At 38.1% G+C, this 19,639-nt stretch overlaps 2 protein-coding genes across 2 annotated transcripts; both read left to right on the top strand.

Moving 5' to 3' along the window:
- Nucleotides 1–606: 606 nt before the first annotated feature.
- On the top strand, nt 607–6,835 carry LOC120516590 (ras-related protein Rab-10-like). Its single transcript, XM_039738367.1, has 2 exons — nt 607–1,115; nt 6,817–6,835. The coding sequence occupies exons 1-2, from the start codon at nt 607–609 to the stop codon at nt 6,833–6,835; spliced, it is 528 nt and encodes a 175-aa protein (XP_039594301.1).
- An 8,494-nt stretch (nt 6,836–15,329) lies between these two features.
- LOC120516962 (EF-hand calcium-binding domain-containing protein 1-like) lies at nt 15,330–15,944 on the top strand. Its single transcript, XM_039739001.1, has one exon. The coding sequence runs from the start codon at nt 15,330–15,332 to the stop codon at nt 15,942–15,944; it is 615 nt and encodes a 204-aa protein (XP_039594935.1).
- The last annotated feature ends 3,695 nt before the right edge of the window (nt 15,945–19,639 follow it).

Below are 19,639 nucleotides of genomic sequence, written 5' to 3'. Positions count from 1 at the left end.
ACAATGGTTCAGGTGCAGAATAAGAATCTTTTGTCAACAGCATCATAATTGGTAGTTTGACATATTGCCCCCTCCCAGCTTAAAACAGTTGCCACACTTATTTTAAATGGAAGTGGCTATTCCTGCCATTAAAAGTTGTATAAAGGCAAGGCCGGGCGAACCTCTGGAAATGTGAATAACTTTACTTGAGGTCCCGCATTCACAATGCAACCCTTTGGGATTATTAATGACTGACACAAAATCAGGCATCTGGTTTAAAAATAAGTCACATTATTAATTTGCTTGAGAACTGTCCTCCTCCCCCATGTCTCCAAGCTTAATGGAACTTCCTTCCAAGGCCAAGGACTTTTTGTTTTCATCTCACGAGACCTAGCGGCATAAATCATTCTGATGAACTCAAGTACGAATGGCACTGCCCTCTGTGAGGCAGTCACCTCTTGTGCTCCATACTGCTGGCTCCTTCACTCTCTCTGAGGATGACCTGAGAGGGAAGGGGCTTGTTTGTCACAACCAGGGGGAATAAAAGTAGAATGATTTAATAAAAAAAAGAGACAATCTTACTGCAAATATTCCCTTAACTAAGCTGAAGAATATACGCTGAATGAAATGGCAAAACATTATGATCTGCTTTTTAAACTTCTGCTGATTGGGGACTCAGGGGTTGGAAAGACATGTATTCTTTTCCGTTTTTCTGACGATGCCTTCAATTCATCATTCATTTCAACTATAGGGATTGACTTTAAGATCAAAACTATTGAGCTGCAGGGAATGAAGATCAAGCTTCAAATCTGGGATACGGCAGGTCAGGAACGGTTTCGTACCATGACCACGTCCTACTACAGAGGTGCCATGGGCATACTGCTTGTGTATGATATCACAAACGCCAAAGGCTTCGACAGCATCACCAAGTGGCTTAGAAACATTGATGAACATGCAAACCAAGATGTTCAGAAAATGCTCCTTGGCAACAAATGCGATATGGATGACAGGCGAGAGGTGCCAAAAGCCAGGGGAGAACAGATTGCAGAAGAACATGGTATTCGATTCTTTGAGACCAGCGCAAAGGCAAATATCAACATTGATGTGGCGTTCCGCACAATTGCAGAAGACATACTGTTGCAAAAGTTACCAGTGAAGCTGATCAACAGTGAAACTGTGGATGTCTGCAGTGGCGGAGGTGGAGTAAGAGGGTGGAAGACCAAATGCTGCCGTTGAATTAACCCACCACCCATTGTCATTGTCAGAACACTAGGCTGTTTTTGAGGTGATGTATCAGTAATAAACACCGGGACTGACCAAGGATGGGGCAGGATGCCAGTCTATTGCCCAGGATACAATTCACATTAAGTAAGATTAAAAAATAAATAATAAATGTTAAGGCAACTAACCTTTTTTGCATTAATCATTAGAATTCTTAAAACCTACAGGGGCAGACACATTTGTGCCATTGTGATTAATGTTGTACATAATAATAGTCACTCAATGCCAAAGAGTACCAAATAACAGCATAGTAGACCATTCATTTGTTTGAGTTTGTACAGTCTGGATGGACTTGGTGATGGCCCTGTTTTGAAGGAAGAATGTCAGTGGGGTTTGGCCATCCCCATGTCTGAGACTGCTTTGCTAGTCTGTCATTTTTTTGGATGTCCTGACCGTGCAGTGTGTCTGAGGTGATACAAAGGCGTGTTGGAGAACACCCTATACTGTAGAGTGAGCACAAAGTGTCAAGATAAGTCCAGTGGAGTGGATCTGTTGTCATGCCATACACTGTACTGCGGCATAGAGTGGCATGAAACAATGAGCTCCATGGCCACAGTGCAGCATATACATAAACACAGGACAACCGCAAGACATGAAGAGAATTATGCTATACAATATTATAAATATAATGGGTAATACATTGAAAAAGATATAAATAAATAATGATATGGACAACAGTAGTAGCAAATGTACTGCATATAAATAACTCCTAGGAGAAGATCTGAGGGCAGGTGGGCACCACAGAGTTCACAGTCTGGACAGTTAAGGGGTAGAAGTTGTTGCAGGACCTGGCACAACTGGTTCAGATGCTACGGTACTTTATGCCAGATAGAGGTGGGCCAAAAAGAGACTGTGGGAGGGACGAGACAATGCTGTAGACTTTCTGCACACAATGCTTTATAAAGGGTAGAAAGGTCTCAATGATCTTTTCTGCTGTGTGTACTATCCCTCGTGGGACATTGTGGTCACAGACTCTCCAGTTTTCAAATCAAATGGTGGCACAGCTGGTCAGAACACTCTTGATGCTGCCCCCTGTAGAATGTGGTGAGAATGGGGTTAGCCTTCCTCAGCCACCAAAGGAAGTGGAGATGATGCTGTGCCTTCTTGGCTGTGGTGGTGGTGTTACTTTATGAAGTAAGGTCAACTGTCGGGTACAATCCAAGGAATTTGGTGTTGTTGACCAAATTCCACTGCAAAGCCCTCAATGTGCAATTTTTCTGAAGTCGACAATCATCTCTTTCGTCTTCTCCACATTAAAGGAGACATTGTTGCACATGCACCAGTTTGCCAATTGTCATATCTCCATTCTATAAGCTGACACATCCCCATTGCTGATGACACCCACCACTCTTGCATTGTCAGCAACCTTAATGATAGTGTTAGAGGTGTACACAGCCATACACGGCAGTTTTTTTTTTGGTCTATATGGAACAGAGCCAGATGGAGACTAGATGATGCGGCTTCCTCAGTAGACGATGGGTAAACTGTAGAGGGCCTGCAGCTCCTGACCTTCACGGCACAGTAAGAGCTGTCTGTGGTCAAGACTCATGACATGTGCCTTATCAGATTAACATTTCTGCCTTTTACAAGTTCAACATATCCCCAGTAAATATGTTGGCATGCCAGAACCCTGATTGTCAGTGAGAGACACACTGTGTTGGCTAGACAGTGAATTTCCTGCTTGACTGGGTTGTTATTGAACCCATTCTACAGGATATAAATTGAATTACGCGGCTTAGAAATGTACTTGTGCTTTTCTGGAGCTCTTCTTTAAGGTCTTAAAAGAGATAAAAAAGTGCCCCTTTTCTGTTGAAAATGTTGTACTTTGCATATTGCCCTTGGGATTAATAAAGCATCTATCTATCTATTATAAAGTGCCTTTGACATCTATCTGTCTATCTATTATATAGTGCCTTTCCTATCTATCTATCTATTATATAGCGCCTTTCACACCTATCTCTCTATTTATATATAGTGCCTTTCCTATCTATCTATTATATAGTGACTTTCACATCTATCTGTCTATCTATCATATAGTGCCTTTCCTATCTATCTATCTATTATATAGTGACTTTCACATCTATCTGTCTATCTATCTATTATATAGTGCCTTTCAAATCTGAGAAAAAATGGTTTGTCTCCTCTGGTAAGAAGTAGGCCATTGCTACAAGTGGAGGACTTCAAGTATCTTGGTGTCTTGCTTGCCATTGTGGCTAAATATGATTGAGGCTGACCAATAAATCCAATGACAGTTATTTTACAAACTTTGTATTGGACGGATGGTAAAAAAGAAGTTAAGACAATGCTTTTAATTTAGCAGACAGTCTGAATCCTCATCCTCAACTACAGTCATGAGCTTAGGCAGTGACAGAAGGAATCAGACATGGCACAAGTGACTGAAATTAGGTTCCTGCACTCACCATCCATGATAATGTGAGGAGTTTGGTAATACACTAGGATCTCAGAGTAGAACAGCTGCTTCTCTGGACCGAGGGGAGTTCAGGTTGTTTGTATATTCCTAGTACACCCAGGAACTGGAAGTACATCCGTGTGCAGACCAGGACACACTGGAGGAATAATATTTCTTGAGTGGCCTGGGAGCATTGGGGACTTCTCAAATAGGAGCTTTAAGAAATTTATGAAGATAGGGTGGCTTAGTCTGTCCCACTCAGCATGTTGCCATCGAAACCACCAACAAAGTATACAAAGTGGAAATTAATTATTGAATGAATTAAAATTTTAATGTTACACCAGCTGTAATAATAACTTCAATTTAAGCAAGTTATTCCTTTTATTGTAAATTACAAAGAAACTGTTGTTGGAGAATAAGATTAGCATAAAATAATAACTTTTAAAAATGTTATAATTTGCTTGACGGAACACCTCTTTTTTGTACACTGGACACTTCATCCTATCCAATCCTAATCCAGTTTTATTACCAGCAAACATTGGGAGAAGTAGAATTCACCAAGAAAGCTTGTGTTTTCTTGAATGCCACTGAGTAACATTTTAAAGCACTTTAGTCAATTTTTGCTTTGGCAATCTGGCAACCCTCCAAATACAGAGTGGTTATATTGTGTACTGTATTACATCACAATCAACAAAATTACTTAAAATTATCAAACTTCGTTAATCTCATGCAGGATCACTGTAGGCTGCCTAAATCAGCAGAAGCAGGCAAAAGACTGGAACCAAACCTTGTCCAGTCCATGGCAGGGGCCCATCCACACATTCAATCACACGCCCAATTTAGGTTTGCTATTTAACAGAACATGCTTGCCTTTAAGGATGTGGTTGGAAAACCTGAATGTTTTAAAAACCGCACAGACTCGCAGAGAATGTGAAAACAACTAAGTGAGGGATTCAAACTCAGGATGTTGGACCTATGCAGCAGCAATGCAAACTACTACTACACCACCACCATCACAAAAATATGCAAAAAGAATAAAAAAAAGAGCGGTGTTTCTTTAATTTTAATTCACTTTTCTGAGGTTTTGCTAGCACAAGGATACCGAATCCTTTACAGGCAGTAGTTGTATATCAGCCCAGTGCACAGTGCTGGCATGTTACAAAATAATGCCTAAGGCAAGTTGCATTTTCGCAGCCTATTTCTCAGTCCCATCCCCAACTCCACCATCCGCCATCCCCACCTGCACCATATACTTTTGACAACATGATATGATGCACTTAATTCACATGCAATATGTAGTTCCATATAGGCTTTGGGATACAGTGCATTATGTAAAAATCAGTCAAAAAATGTAATATTCAAAAGTGCCAAATCTGCATTAAAAACAATACAAATGTAGAATATCAAACTGAATGTGAAACAAAACTTGGTTGTATCGCTCTTCCTGTACATTTCTCAAAATACCTCAGCTGTTTCAAACTGTCCTGTAAGCTTAAAAATGCCTGCCCTTTTAACAAAACACGCACAGTGTGAACTTGAGAGACTTTTAAAACATATTGTGACGGTCACCTTAAACAGATTCCAGAAATTGTATAGTTTTACAAAATGGCATAATCAGCATATTGTTGTTGCATTAATATTTGCGTTAAAACTCCTCGAATCCGATTCACTGTGGTGCACCACCATCAATGACTTGATGAATACTCGTCACATTCGTTCATGTTCCTGGAACACTAAAAAAAATTCTTCCTAGCTGCAAAAACTGACTCCAAATGTTGATTGGAAGGGGATGTTGATTTGTTTGCATACACTTGTGAAAGCATGGTATCATGGGTAAATAAGTAGCGATCAATATTACACTATGATTTAATTGAATGTAGTAATTATATTAGGCTATTGAGATTAGTTGAAGAGCCCAAATATAATTTATATGGTTTCAATTTATGGGGCTGCATAATAAAATTCTAATGGTATTAGTGCCATAATTGTAAGCTACCTGGAAGAAGGGTGGTTTAAATACAGAATTACCATAAATTCTTTGCTTTTTATTAAGCTAAGAAACGAGGCATGCAAAAGGAAAAAAAGAAAGAATGCCTGCCAATATAACCCAATTGTCACATTTTTTCGTCAATGTCATTCCTCAATCAGGTATTATTCTGAGGGAGTCTTGCAGAGAGGTTCAGCAAAGTTGATTAAATTCAAAGGATTATTCGGCAATTTGCAAATGTCTCACACTGTAACGAATTTTAAGGCTTCATGAGGCTTGTATTCATGTTTGTTTATTAGGTTTCATTTGTCTGCTTTATTAACCTGTATTCATTTTCCATATTCAGGACAGATATCACTATCTGAATCACTTGCAAAGCGGAACTGATATACTTTTAACTACAGTAGGCTGCAGAGTCAAATTCGAATCATTCTTACCATTGCCACTTTTTTCTAGCTTGCTCCAAGATACATAATTCTTAAGGTTCACATTTATCTTTTTTTATAGTTATTTCATAATGTTAAAAAAGTCATATGAAAATGACATTCTTAACAAAGTGCTACCTGAGGTTGTCACCTGGTCACTTCACCCCATGCATCGGCTCTGCCAATGCACTTGGGGCTCTTGGCCTGGACTGGTTCCTCTTTTTTTACTGTCTTCTTGATTAAGATTCTAAATAATTCCAGCTGACACACTGCAACCCCCTGCTGTGGCTTACCTTGTTAATTATTTTGAGACTCACTGGGAAGATCTTTAGACATGCATGAGGCCACTCATGTGAACCACGTTCTTGACATCACTCCCGATTGAGCAGCCTGAGTCCGAGTGCCGAGAACCAGTATGAAAAAAAGGACAATATAACTCAGATTCACTTGTCAGATGTCCAGATATGCAGTACCTGCAAGTAAATAGGTTTTAAAAAAATCACTAAATCAGAATCAAAATTAAAAAAAAAAAATCAAAAGGGTCCAAAAACCTTGAAAAGATTCTCCAATTAAAAACCTTGCTAAATGGGCAATATAAAGTGACCTAGAAGTTTAAGGAGTAAATGTTAAATGTAACTGTACCAAGCTCCTTCCTTATCATATAATTGCCTAAAAAAATAAATAAAAAGCAGTGCCAGGTGCAGTTAACCTCCGAAGGACGTGGTCTGTGGCAGACAAAACATGAAACCATGAGATAGACCACTTGAATAAAATAGTGTCTCTGATCAGCTCAACATCGCACATCTCCAGGAGCAGAATAAAAATGTCTCACAGAATCCATTATGCAACCCGCTATATCCCGGTTATCTAAAAATATCGTAACATATTTTAATACACTGTCGCTCTGGTCCACATGGCGAATTTTATCCGTAACCTCTCCTTCAATATTTGATGTAACATAACACTCCCAAATCTACTTAAAAAAATTCAGGGTTAAATATCTGAGGCATGAAACGTGCCCCCTGGATGAAGAGTCGGCGAATCTCAGGGACCACGCATGAACTGACCGATGCACTGGCAGCATATCATACTACAGTAATCCCTCGCTATATCGCGCTTTGACTTTCGCGGTTTCACTCTATCGCGGATTTTAAATGTAAGCACATCTAAACATATATCACAGATTTTTCGCTGGTTCGCCGCTTTCTGCGGACAATGGGTCTTTTAATTTAGGTTACATGCTTCCTCAGTTTGATTGCCCAGTTGATTTCATACAAGGGACGCTATTGGCGGATGGCTTAGAAGCTACCCAATCAGAGCATGTATTGCATATTAACTAAAACTCCTCAATGCTATAAGATATGCTTCCCGCGCTGTGCTTGTTTGCTTCTCTCTATCTTTCTCGCTCTCTCTGCCTGACGGAGGGGGTGTGAGCAGAGGGGCTGTTTGCACAGAGGACACGGACGCTCCTCTACAAAATGCCGCTTTATCGCGGTGCTTCTGTATACTTAAAAGCATGTATTGATTTTTTGATTGTTTGCTTTTCTTTGCGAGCGCTCTCTGACATTCTGTGCTCCTGACGCGCTCCTTTATGACGGCGCTCCTTTGAAGATAAGATATGTTTGCTTTCTTTTAATTGTGAGAAAGAACTGTCATCTCTGTCTTGTCATGGAGCACAGTTTAAACGTTTGACTAAAGGGTGTTATTTCATGTCTAGAGGGCTCTAATAATGTTAACAGGGTGGGAGAGTTTATAAGGGCTTAAAATATATAAAAATAACCACACAAACATATGGTTTCTACTTCGCGGATTTTCACCTATCGCGGGGGGGTCTGGAACGCAACCCCCGCGATCGAGGAGCGATTACTGTATTGCTGAATCTCGGATTTATTCTTCCGGTAAAATTGGCGGGCCGGATATTGTGGGTGCGTCGCCGCTGACGTCATTTTCAGCGGGTAGTTCTTCAGGTCGCGTTTCATTTAGCGGAGCTGACACAGAAGTCGTCAGCAGTTTGTCCGGGTACAAATGAGAACGATATTTACTTAGCCGTATGTGTTCGTGTCACTGCATTGTTAAATATTTTAAGGTGTTGTACTTAGCCTTTGTTAATTTTCTGAACCTGTTAACTCCAATTCAGCGTCGTGGCCTCTCATACGCAGAGGCGGAGGCGATTTGCGGTGTAGGGCTGTCCAACCCCATGCGAGGCCGGTTACGTCAAACGCTGTTACCGGTATGTGTAAACTGTATAAACTTAAGCGCGAATTTAATAGAAAATAATGTTAACATACACCGAAATTTCTCATTACAACATTCAGCCAAATTGTTGCAAGATAACACGGGGACTTGGTCAAAATACTGTATAACGATATAATCTATTTAAAAAGTGCAATTCGTAATTCATGACAATACCACGACAGTGCGAAATGCGATGCAGTGTCAATTCGGAAATTAACAGGGCCTCTTTTAGAAAAGTACCCACATTGCAAGTATACTCTGAGTCTCTATATGCAGGGTGTCATAGTCATAACTCGCATTGGTGTCATGTCAGCCGGTTATTTGCGTGTTTTTGTGCATTTATATTTGGACATGTTTATGGCCTGCAAATAAAATGTGAGTCTCATTGTTTCGACAGGAGGTATCATCATGAAATCTCTTACCGTTTTCCAGGTTCAGAGACGAAAATCCACTTTTCTTAGAAAAGTCGTTGATGACATTTTCGTAGTCTAATCTTGATGCTGTGTCGTTTTCTTTAGATAGGATCGCCGGACCGCAAAGCCTGTCTTAAGACATGCTTGATCTATACTAGAGAATATAACTTGACAAATCAGCCCGAACGGGATACGTAGATCTCAAAAGCGGACCCCCTTAGTCGTGGGGCATGGGGCGGTTGTCCCACTTGCCACCCCCCAAACGCTACTCTTGTTCACGCATATAACCTAAGAGACGCCTTTTAAAATTCATATTTAGGCGAAACATCCATGAAGTAATGTTAACGACATACTTTGCTCCGTTTTTTTTCTGCTATTGAGAATGTCCCTGATTTCATTAGTTTTTTCTTTTTCTTTTTTGGTCTTTAAATGAAAACGGAAAATATTAACCATAGTTCAGTTCAGTTATTTCTGCCTGTGTTAAGCCCAGTACTTACAGACAGGATCGCCTGACAGTCTATTAAACGGGTAGTTTGATTTACTTTCAATATGAAACGTTGGTTGCATTTTGAACGTTTCCACCGCTTATGGGCCGACACACTTTGGGCAAGGAAACGACACTTTTTAGTTTGGCGTCCGAGACGCGCGTCACTGTCCAGCAGCCTCTGCCCACTTCAGCATGCGGGCGATTCCTTGTCCTTCAAAACATTAGAAGGAAAAAAACAAAACATGTAATTCTTTACGTTGACTGTCCAGGATTACATTCTAATGTGTCAAGTTTACATTTTAGAAATCTAATCTTTCAGATATCTGCAATACGCTGACTAGTCAAAGATGCTACAGTTAATGTGTTAACAGAAGGGCATAGCGGCCGAAAGAAAACGTTAGAAAATGAAATACATTTAAATATTTTTTTAAAAGCATATTTCCGCTAACATGAATATATTTTAAAATGTTACAGTATATTTAAAGGATAAATATAATGCAATATCTGGCAGTATACTGAGGTATATTTTCTTCTTCTCCCGCAGCTATTCCTGTTTTTATATGTAAATTATTGCCATTTTTGTAAAGTGTAGTATATTTTCGAAAATATAAAAAGACTTCTCAATATATTTTAAAACATTAACAATAATATAAAAATATTAAAATAAGAATAATATACTGCAAAGCATATATTTTACATTGTAAACTGTGTCTGTAAATTCTAGTTATACAATGTATTTTAGAGTATAGGTGCAATATCAGTAAAATGCATTAGTATTATATATACATATTTCAAAATATCTTGATATATATTGCTGTTTTTTGCACATGATCTTTCCACTGATGTAAAATTTGATGACGAACAGGTGCTCTAATATTCTGGATGAATTTATAGTTAAAATTGCTTGCCTGGCAGTAGATTTTTTGTCAGCACTATAACTTTTAAAATTTTGCTTGTAATGTTAAAAGTCTTTGAACTTACCATACATGCTTCAACTCAGAATACGGTACCTCACGTCCTGCATGTACTAATAATACCAATTAGCTGGATTCTTTAGGAAGGCTGTTCCTGGCAAAAACATAAGCAATAAATGATTTTTCAGAAACCTAGAACTGAACACACAGTATACTGCATGTCTTATGTACGATGTATTTACAAATATGCAAATTACAATATACGAAGGGAAATGTTTGCTTCATTATATTTCAAATATAATGTTACAATGTATATGGGAACTACATATATTTTACATTATATTGTAAAATATGCCCATATTTTTCAGGTGCATTGCTAAATTTTACATATTCATAAGGGCAAATATTTCATTGCCAAAATCAAATCGGCAAACTTTAATTTTGTGTTGCATTAGATTTTTTTAACCCTGAGTAATGTTTATTATATTATAACAGCAAAAATATTTCAAACATAGTAAAACATCTGTGACCCATATTTGAATGTCTGGTTCAGTTGCTAATTCTGGATTAGTCCACACGCATAAGCCATTAACAAGTCTGATCACTTGTGTAATACAGGATGAAGACAACAAAACAAAGGCTATGTTGAATGAGTTCTGAAAGATTTAATTAATTCATGATTTTACTAAGGTAGCTTTATTGGCAAACATTTAGAAAAAAAAAAGAAATGGAGGGATTTGGAAAATTAAAAACATCAGTAGTTTGTGATATTTGAAATTTGAATTTAATCTGTCCATTAAGTATTACTATTCAGTAAATGGTATTAACCAGTTAATGTGTCATTCGTGTATGGATGCAAACACATTTTAAAGCTGTAAATGTCACAAACCTTATAAATTGGTTTTCCAGCAAATCTAATTTAAAATGTCTGTTACTAAAATAGCTTTAAAGAATTTGTGTACATGGAAATATCCTGAATCATCTTGGTATTCACTAATTCATGTGGCATAGATATAATAATGCTTGATTTTTTTTTACAAATTTTAAGCAGTATTTATTTTTTTTGTTAAAGAACAGAAAATGCCTTAAATATACATAGTATTTGCCCATGGTAGGATAGATAAATCAGGTAGTCCAATATGTTTATATTATTCTTTATAAGCCTTACGTTGAAATCCACCAAGCCTTTGACCCCCTACAAGTAATATCCCTCCAATTTGTTGTTACATTGGGGAAATGATGCAAATGAAATTTGGATTCTTGTATGTGTATAAAGTTGAACTAATTCTGTTGTTTGATTATACTACAAGAGGACTGAACTGTAAATTGTTAGAAGGATGGTCTCTTTACTTCATAGAACATTCACTTTTACACAGATTCACCCAGATATAAGTTTCTGGCAGTACCCTGTGCTGGAGCCCACAGTTGCAGATGGGAACTAACCCTGTAAGGCATTGCAGTCCTTTCAATGGTACACTCATATCAGGACAAATTAGATTCACCAGCTAATATAACAAATAAATCTGTGGCACATACAGGGAAACTTAAATATTTGGAGAAAAATAAAACATGGGAAGAATGCCAATGTGATCAAGTTGGAAACTAAATCTATGGTTGACCGAGCTGTGAGTCAGTGTCTTTATCCACTGCATCATCAACTATATATTGATGACATTATTAGGTATTTCCCTACAAACATCCCCTCACTTTTTCTAGTATTTTTTTATGGTTAATGGATTCCGTCCTAGAAGGATTAGGTGCAAGGCCAGAATTAACCCGGACTGGTCTTCTGTCTATCAAAGTGAGCAGTTAGTCAAACTCCCATACTCATTCATTATGGAGAAATTAAGTGTAAAAGGAAACCTATACAGATACAGTATAAGGGGAATTGGCCTTGTCATCTATTTGTAGAGCCCTCTGTTGTGGCTAAAATTTTAAACACAGTTTCTGGTATCAGAACGTCCTTCACAGATTGAAAGCGCCATTATTATCAACAAGAAATGTACTGAAAAGTAGGATTTTCTGTTCTCCAAAGGAAATGCTCCTCTGTTTCTGTCCAGCTCACCAACACACTGAACAAATTACAAAATCTAGTAGGCAGGGCTCATCTAAATATACTGTAGTACCTGTACTTCCATCAATATGCTACTTGTTCAAAGTTCATCCAAGAGGCTTCACATCTGGGAATTAAATCAGATTCCAGCTTGTATTTGGTTACTGTACATCACCTCTAAACAACAAATAAATGAAGCTATAGTAAACTAACTGAGACTGTTAAACCTCGTGGCGAGTTTTTTTTGTCACAACAAGTGCGTCTATACAGTCCAAGCACAGGTAAGTAAAGTAACAACTTCACAAAGAAATAGCTTCTGATTAACAGAGAGTTGAAAAAGATAATTGAGGTTCTTCCAGTGTGGGTGGCTGCCAACTTCATCTCTTCTTGTGTATAACCGTCTCACAAGGATTTAAATTTAACTTTAATTTAATAGCTTGAGACACGAATTTCTAAAGGTGTGAAAATGAAATGTGCTTATAGAAATTAAAGACGAGATCTACCTGCTTTGAAATTCCATTTTAAATTGGATTTTAACCCTGAAATAAATGAAGGCGATTATCCAATTAAAAATTAAAATCCATATTTCTTCATTTCAAAGCCATTGATGTACCAGGCTGTAATACAGAATGTTCTCAAAGCAGCATTAGGAGTGTTCCCCATCCCACCAAACACCTCAGGCAACATGTAATGATGATCAGATTACCAAAGATAAATACAGTATTTTTGGGCAAATGAAGAAGGGATATTCTATAATTTCACTGTAAATATGGAAAGGATAACATCTTTATGTAGTGGTTTCAGAAAGTATTCAAACCTCTTCACTTTGTGCACACTTTACTATAGTTTTAATTTCAAAATAGTAGAGTTGCCTTTTTGGCTATCCATCTACATCCAATAACCCATTATGACATACAGTAATAAAAACATGTTTTCAGGAAGGTTCACAATTTATTAAAGATCATAAACTGAAATATCTCCTTCATAAATTTATTTTGTATAAGTATTTTGACTCTGAATTCAGGATGTTGTAGAAGCTCCTTTGGCAGCAATTACAAGTTCCAAGTCTTCTTGGTAAATTTCTGGAGGCTTTGCTCACCTACATTTGAGAATTTATCACATTCATCCTGACAGATCCCTTCAAACTGTATTAGATTGGATGGGAAGCATCAGTAAACTGTCATTTTCAGAAATCTTCACAGATCTTTAATGTTGTTTAGATAGATAAAATCAGGGATTTGGCTGGGTCACTCAAGGACAGTCAGACACTTGTCCTGAAGCCACTCCAGCATTGACATGGCTGTATGCTTTGGGTCATTGTTGTGCTAAAGAGTGGACATTGCTCATTCTGAGTTTTGTGTGACTGTAGAGCAGGTGCTCTTCAAGCACCTCTTTGTATTTGACTGCATTCATCCATCCCTCAATTCTGATCAGTCTCCCAGTCCCTGTTGTAGAGAAGCACCTCCATAATATGATGCTGTCACCACCATGCATCTCCATAGGGATGGTATTATGCAGGTGCTGAGCATTACCTGGTCTCTTCAGATATTGTGCTTGTAGTTCTGCCCAAAGAATTCAGTTTTTTCCTCATCAGACCAGAGAATCCTTTTATTAATGCTCTCAGAGTCCTTTAAATGCTGTCATTTGCCTGTTACTCAAGAGTGGCTTCCATCTAGCCACTTTGCTATAAATGCCTGATTGATGGAGTGCTGCTGATGTGCTGATTTCTGAAACTCTGTTAGAGTGACCTTTGGGTTCTTTCTCATTTCCCAGACCAAGGCCCATCTTGCCCTGTTACTCAGTATAGCTGAACAGCCAACTCTTGGGAAGATTCCTGGAGATTTCAAACTTCTTCTGTTTCTCAATCATTGAGATCACTTTGCTCCTGGGAACTCTTAAAGCTTTAGAAATGGTTTTATCCCCTTGTCCTGATCTATGCCTTACCTCTATTTGATTGCAAATGTCGACAAAGAGTTCCTTGGACTTCATGACTTGGATTTTGTCCTGATATACAGTGTGAATTGTAGGACCGTACGTATATACAGTGGTGTGTGCCTTTGATGTGCAGTGAACTCTGTTTTCCAGAGTTGAACTGTAATCAAATTCTAGACACACCTGAAACAGAACTAAAGCAAACAGGACGTGCCTTACCATGATTTGGCCACAGAGCAAAGTGTCTGAATACTAATACGAATGAAGAGATTTCAATTTTGGATTTTTTAATTTGCAAACCTTTCTGAAAACATGCTTTTACTTTGTCATCTGTGGTTATTGAGTTTAGACTGATGGGCAAAAATGGCAAATTCCCCATTTAAAATAAATCTACAGCACAGTAAAGTAAGTGGAAAGTGAAAGGGTCTGAATACTTTTTGAATCCACTGTATATAGGGACTGAAAAATTAAAATTATGCTGTTAAATGTATTGTTTAAAGATTCTTCTTGCGCGCAGATACATTGATTACAAAAAAGTGTCTGTTTACTGATACTAACATAATGCTTGTTTTCTCTCTTTTCAATGTCTTTTAACTTTTTACTCAACTAACAGCCATTTTTCACTTTTGTTTCCATGTAAATATATTTTTTTTAAGTTTTAAAGCACTCTTTGTTTCACTCAAGCTGGTTAAGGTTTTTCTTGTTCCTCTCACAGTTTTTAATTTTCTTTCTCTTTCTTTCTCTTTTTATTTTATTATTTTGCCTAACAAAGTTCCACAGTTTTTTCCAGAAGTAAAGGTCTACATACAAACACTTATTGTTGAGCTAAAAATACATTGCATGGCGATTCCCAATAGCACTTCTACAGATATCTCTTAAAGTCCCCAACAGCATTAAAAAGTGTTAAATACAGGAAATATGGGAATATTAATTTGATCTCTTAATCCATGTATTTTTCAACTTTTGTCATGTAGTAGTTTTTCGCTGTCTCAGTAAAATTTTGTCTGTTCTAGCTCGTCCTGCCCCACCCTTGGTAGGCGGGGCCTTTCCCCATAACCCCGTTTTCTTTTTTCTCATGAGATTTGTTTTAGCTCATCCATGTCACCTCATAAATGGTCATGTCACCACCCGCGGTAACTCACATGTGCACTGCTGGTGCTGTAGTTCACATCATTGGGTTGCCATGTAATCCATTGTTCTGAATGACTTCCCCATGAGTTTGCCAGATCTGCAGAAGCTTGTCAGGCTTGGAAAAAATTTTTCCAGAAAGGAAGTGAAATGTTTAATGAGGTTGTTCCATGACCTGGTTGGGGAACAACCTGAGCGGCGGGCAGTGAACAGTTTGGACCGTGGTAAGTTCATGAACATTCTTCACAACACATTTCGAATGACAGATGACATGATGATGGGCAGAGTGTTCTGTGCATTTGACAAGGACAATGATGGTTATATCTGCTTGGAGGAGTGGATAGGAGGGCTCTCGGTTTTTCTGCGAGGTTCACTGGATGAAAAAATTGAGTTCTGCTTCAATGTGTATGACTGGAATGGGGACGGAAGTATTTCCTGGGGGGAAATGTTCCAGATGCTTAAAAGCAGCCTAGTTAAACAGCCAACAGAAGAAGATCCTGATGAGGGTATTAAGGACTTGGTTGACATTACGTTAAAAAAGATGGATCATGATCACGATGGCATGCTGTCATTTGCTGACTTTGAAAAGTCTGTTCGAGAAGAACACCTTCTGCTCGAGGCCTTCGGAAGTTGTCTGCCTGATCCAAAGGCCATAATTGCATTTGAAGGACAGACCTTCCTGAACGCCTCTGAAATATAAATGGTTTGGCTTCAGATTTATTTTTCAATTTTCTGGCTATCTTTGTTTTTTAAAAGTGAAACCTCCATAATAATGTGATACAACCAAAGTGCACACTTCATATTTTTGTGTATGTTAGACGCGAGTCAAATGTGCAGTGGAAACTAAAGCAGTAGCTCCATAGTCACTAGGCAGGACTACCTAAAGTGAACATTTTAAACTTTTTTTTTTAATACCAAATTTCTGCAATAAACTTCATCCCGGGATAATTTACAGACACCATGTGAAATAATGACTTCTAGCCACAGAGAGGTGAGGAGTCATTCAGGGTCATACTGACAGTTGTGGGACTGAACTTTCAATCTTGTGCAATGTAGTCTACCATCTTAACCATCCATTTGATGTGGTCTAATGTGACAGAAGTCAGATGACACTTCAGAGATTTAGCAGTATAGCTGTATCAATTAAAAGTTAAGACTTGTCTAGAAAGATCTGTGAGCTGATGCATTAAGCTGGCAAAATGATGGTCAACACCTTAGATAGAAAGCAGAACTGTAAATAAAATATATTTAATGTAGTACTTTTCCAGCGTGACTTGCATCAGAAGATGCTTAACAGGTACAGCATATTGCAGTATAATTTTAACACTAGAAATTGGAAAGAGTCTCACAGGATCACACATAAATTAAGAGAATTAAAATGCTAACCTTATGCTTTATAGTCCTGCAGCTTAACCACTGGGCCACACTGGTTTTAAAAAGTATTTTATATAAGACCCTTCTGAAGACACTTTAAAAGTAAATTTATACTACAGTGCCATTATAACATTTTGATATTGTCAGTGAAGTTTAGATTACCTCAGTTATAAGGCCACTTCGCTCACAGAATGCTTCTCTCGTGATGGCCTTCCTGAGATACTTTTAAGGTGGCAGAGCCTATTACTACACAATTGTGGCACTGGCAGGAAATGAAGCTCTCATAGAGCTACATGGTCAGTAAAAGTGAATGAAATGGAAACATTACAGTTTTCTAGCCCTTCCATTTAGCAAGCAGGCAATGTGTCTTTTACAACATCTTTCTGCTTTGAAAGTCATTGCAAGATATGTTTTGTGTACTGCATTTCTGGGTGACGAGACTTGTATAAATAGTGAGGTTAGAGGTTGAACAATCAGAAAACATTCAAGTGTCTGCACAAAGCTATACTGCTGCAGTCAATGTAGTGCATTTCTATCATGAATGCCTCCCTAAGGCACTTCAAGGGTTCTGCATACTGTAGCAAAAGCTTAGTAGTGTCCGACAAAGAGGCTCACTTAAGTGTCAAAGTCTGGGATTGAGACTGAAATGGCAGTGACGAGGTGGGGACTGTACATGCAAGACAAGGCCTCACTGCCTGTACTTAGTTACAATATTATAATGAAGTAATGGTCATGTTTCAGAGATTCACAAATTGCAAAGCTACATAAAATTACTTTGTATAGGTTCTTCAGTAATGCCTCTCTGGCTTGCCTCTGCTACAGAAGTCTTTAATTTTGTTTTTGCTTTTTAAAAAATATATCGTTTTTTGATAGCCAACATTAATTATCATACTTTATTACTTTCCTGAATTTATTGTTACAATTTTTAAAAAGTAATTATAGTCACCAGGATGTTATGGAGAGTAGTACAGTGTGGCTCTGCCCAGCAGACTATGCTTTTCATGTTCACATGGCATTTCTCTTGGTGCTGCGGCTTCTTTCATTGTGTTTGGTTAATTAGTGACTCTAATATGACTCTTGACCTAATCAAGGTATCTGTATGGACTAGTGCCCCATCCTGAGATGCAGCCTCCTTTTTCCCAGTGCTGTTATGTTTTTTTAATGAAAATGTGAACTTGTAAAAAGGATAAATCAATGAAATGTTATTTTATGTACTATAGTGTAAAAGCCTCTTGGTGTGTGTGTGTGTCCATCTGGACCCTTTCAGCAATCTGATTGGTCAGCTTGTCTTTGGTGTGATTGGTCAGTTTAGCTTTGGTTGCTCAATTAGATATGATCAAGGGCAAGAGAGGTTGACACATATGAGGATACCAAGGAAAGGCATAGAAGGAGTGCCGAGAGTGACCTTCAAGCACAGGAAGTATTAGCAGTAATACCAATAATCATTTCAGGGGCCTGTCTACCATTGATGGTTGTCAAAAAGTGTACAGAAGGTAAGCAACGCACAATGAAATGACAGAATTTTTGCAGAAATGTGATCAGGAGAGAAAGTGTTGGGCAGAGAGGTTAAGACACGTGAGGAGGCTGAATAAAACTGTAGAGCTAATGCTGATGGTACAACCAAGTAAGGCAGGAGATATCAAATATTGAATACTTTTTTTTTCATTTTTTCTATTAAATGTCTTCAGTAGGAAACATAGCTAGTGTGATATAAAAGTGGAAATATTGGTGTTGTGACCTCTTAGGGACAGGTGATCACGTGTGTTGAAAGATTCTCCACGACCTGAATATAGTGTCACCCTTATTGGGTTAACACTCCAATCTCAAGTCCGATTGAACTAAAACTTGATCTATAGATTGAACGCTAAATAAAAATTTTAATCTTTGGAAGTGTCCCCTGGTGTACACCGATGTAACCTGAGTAAAGCAGGAAGTCAAAATTGATCATTAACTTCAGTCTGGTAACCTCAGTGCATGTAAATGTGGTAGTCATACACCCCTTTATGTACTTGACTAGCACAAAAATGGGAATGGGATTAGAGGATTTGCATTGTGAGCTATTATAAAGCTAATGGGTCTAACACAATGGTTCGCAGTACTGCTCTGTTAGATTGGGTTGAAATCCCATATCGCTGTTGTTATGATCTGAAGGATGTGAAGGAGAGGATGATTTGTGACTGAAAATAGGTCTGGTCCACATGTTATTGGATGGTTGGTGCTTCTGGGATAGACTCTAGTTCTAGTTCTGTCCAGTTGTAAGTAGCCGATGTGAAATACTACTACAAATGGGGTTAAATTGAACCAGCAAACAGATGAGTGTTTCACTAAAGTTAAATTTATCACGGAAGATGCCTGAATCATGACTATTTACAGTAAATGAAATGACAACATTAGAAATCTAAGATGAACGTTTTTTAATTCCTTTGATTGTTGGTGTGGGTGTGAAAGGAGTTATTACTAAATGATTAACTACCCCAAGATTGGAAAATGGATGTACTGTATCTACGAACATTACAGTACATTATGGTTTGGTATTTCTGTGTCTGGTAGTGGACCAAGTGCTTGGTGTGCTTTCTGACACTTCTTTTTGCCAAGAAGGGAAGCTGGCCTGAGCCCCAACTTGATCCCATATTTTTAATAAGCATATCCCATTTAGGTGCATGGAGAGGCAGATCTTTATCTGCCACTACTAAGCAAGAAGCTGAAATCAACCCTGTGCAGGACCCATTTTTGAGCATTATCTAAAAATATGTCATTAGGTTTTCCCCAGATGGAAAAAATCAACTGTTTTTATTATATTACAGCACAGGTCTTCTTTTAAAGACCAAAAAAAAGAGAAACCAGTCTTTATGGTATAATGATACTGGAAAGACCCCTATGTATGTACTGTAGAGTTTGAGCCAAATGAAAAATCACAAACATAAATGGAGTCAGAGCAACAGTGAACACATTAATCTCACAGAATTGTCCAGTCAGTAAAATGACAGACATTTCTAGCAAATTAAAATAGCAATGGATTCA

The sequence above is a fragment of the Polypterus senegalus genome, chromosome 16 (assembly GCF_016835505.1).
Source record: "Polypterus senegalus isolate Bchr_013 chromosome 16, ASM1683550v1, whole genome shotgun sequence".
NCBI classification, from domain to species: Eukaryota; Metazoa; Chordata; class Cladistia; order Polypteriformes; family Polypteridae; genus Polypterus; species Polypterus senegalus.
Note: the sequence above shows the minus strand (reverse complement) of the source record. Positions and strands in the feature narration are given on the sequence as shown.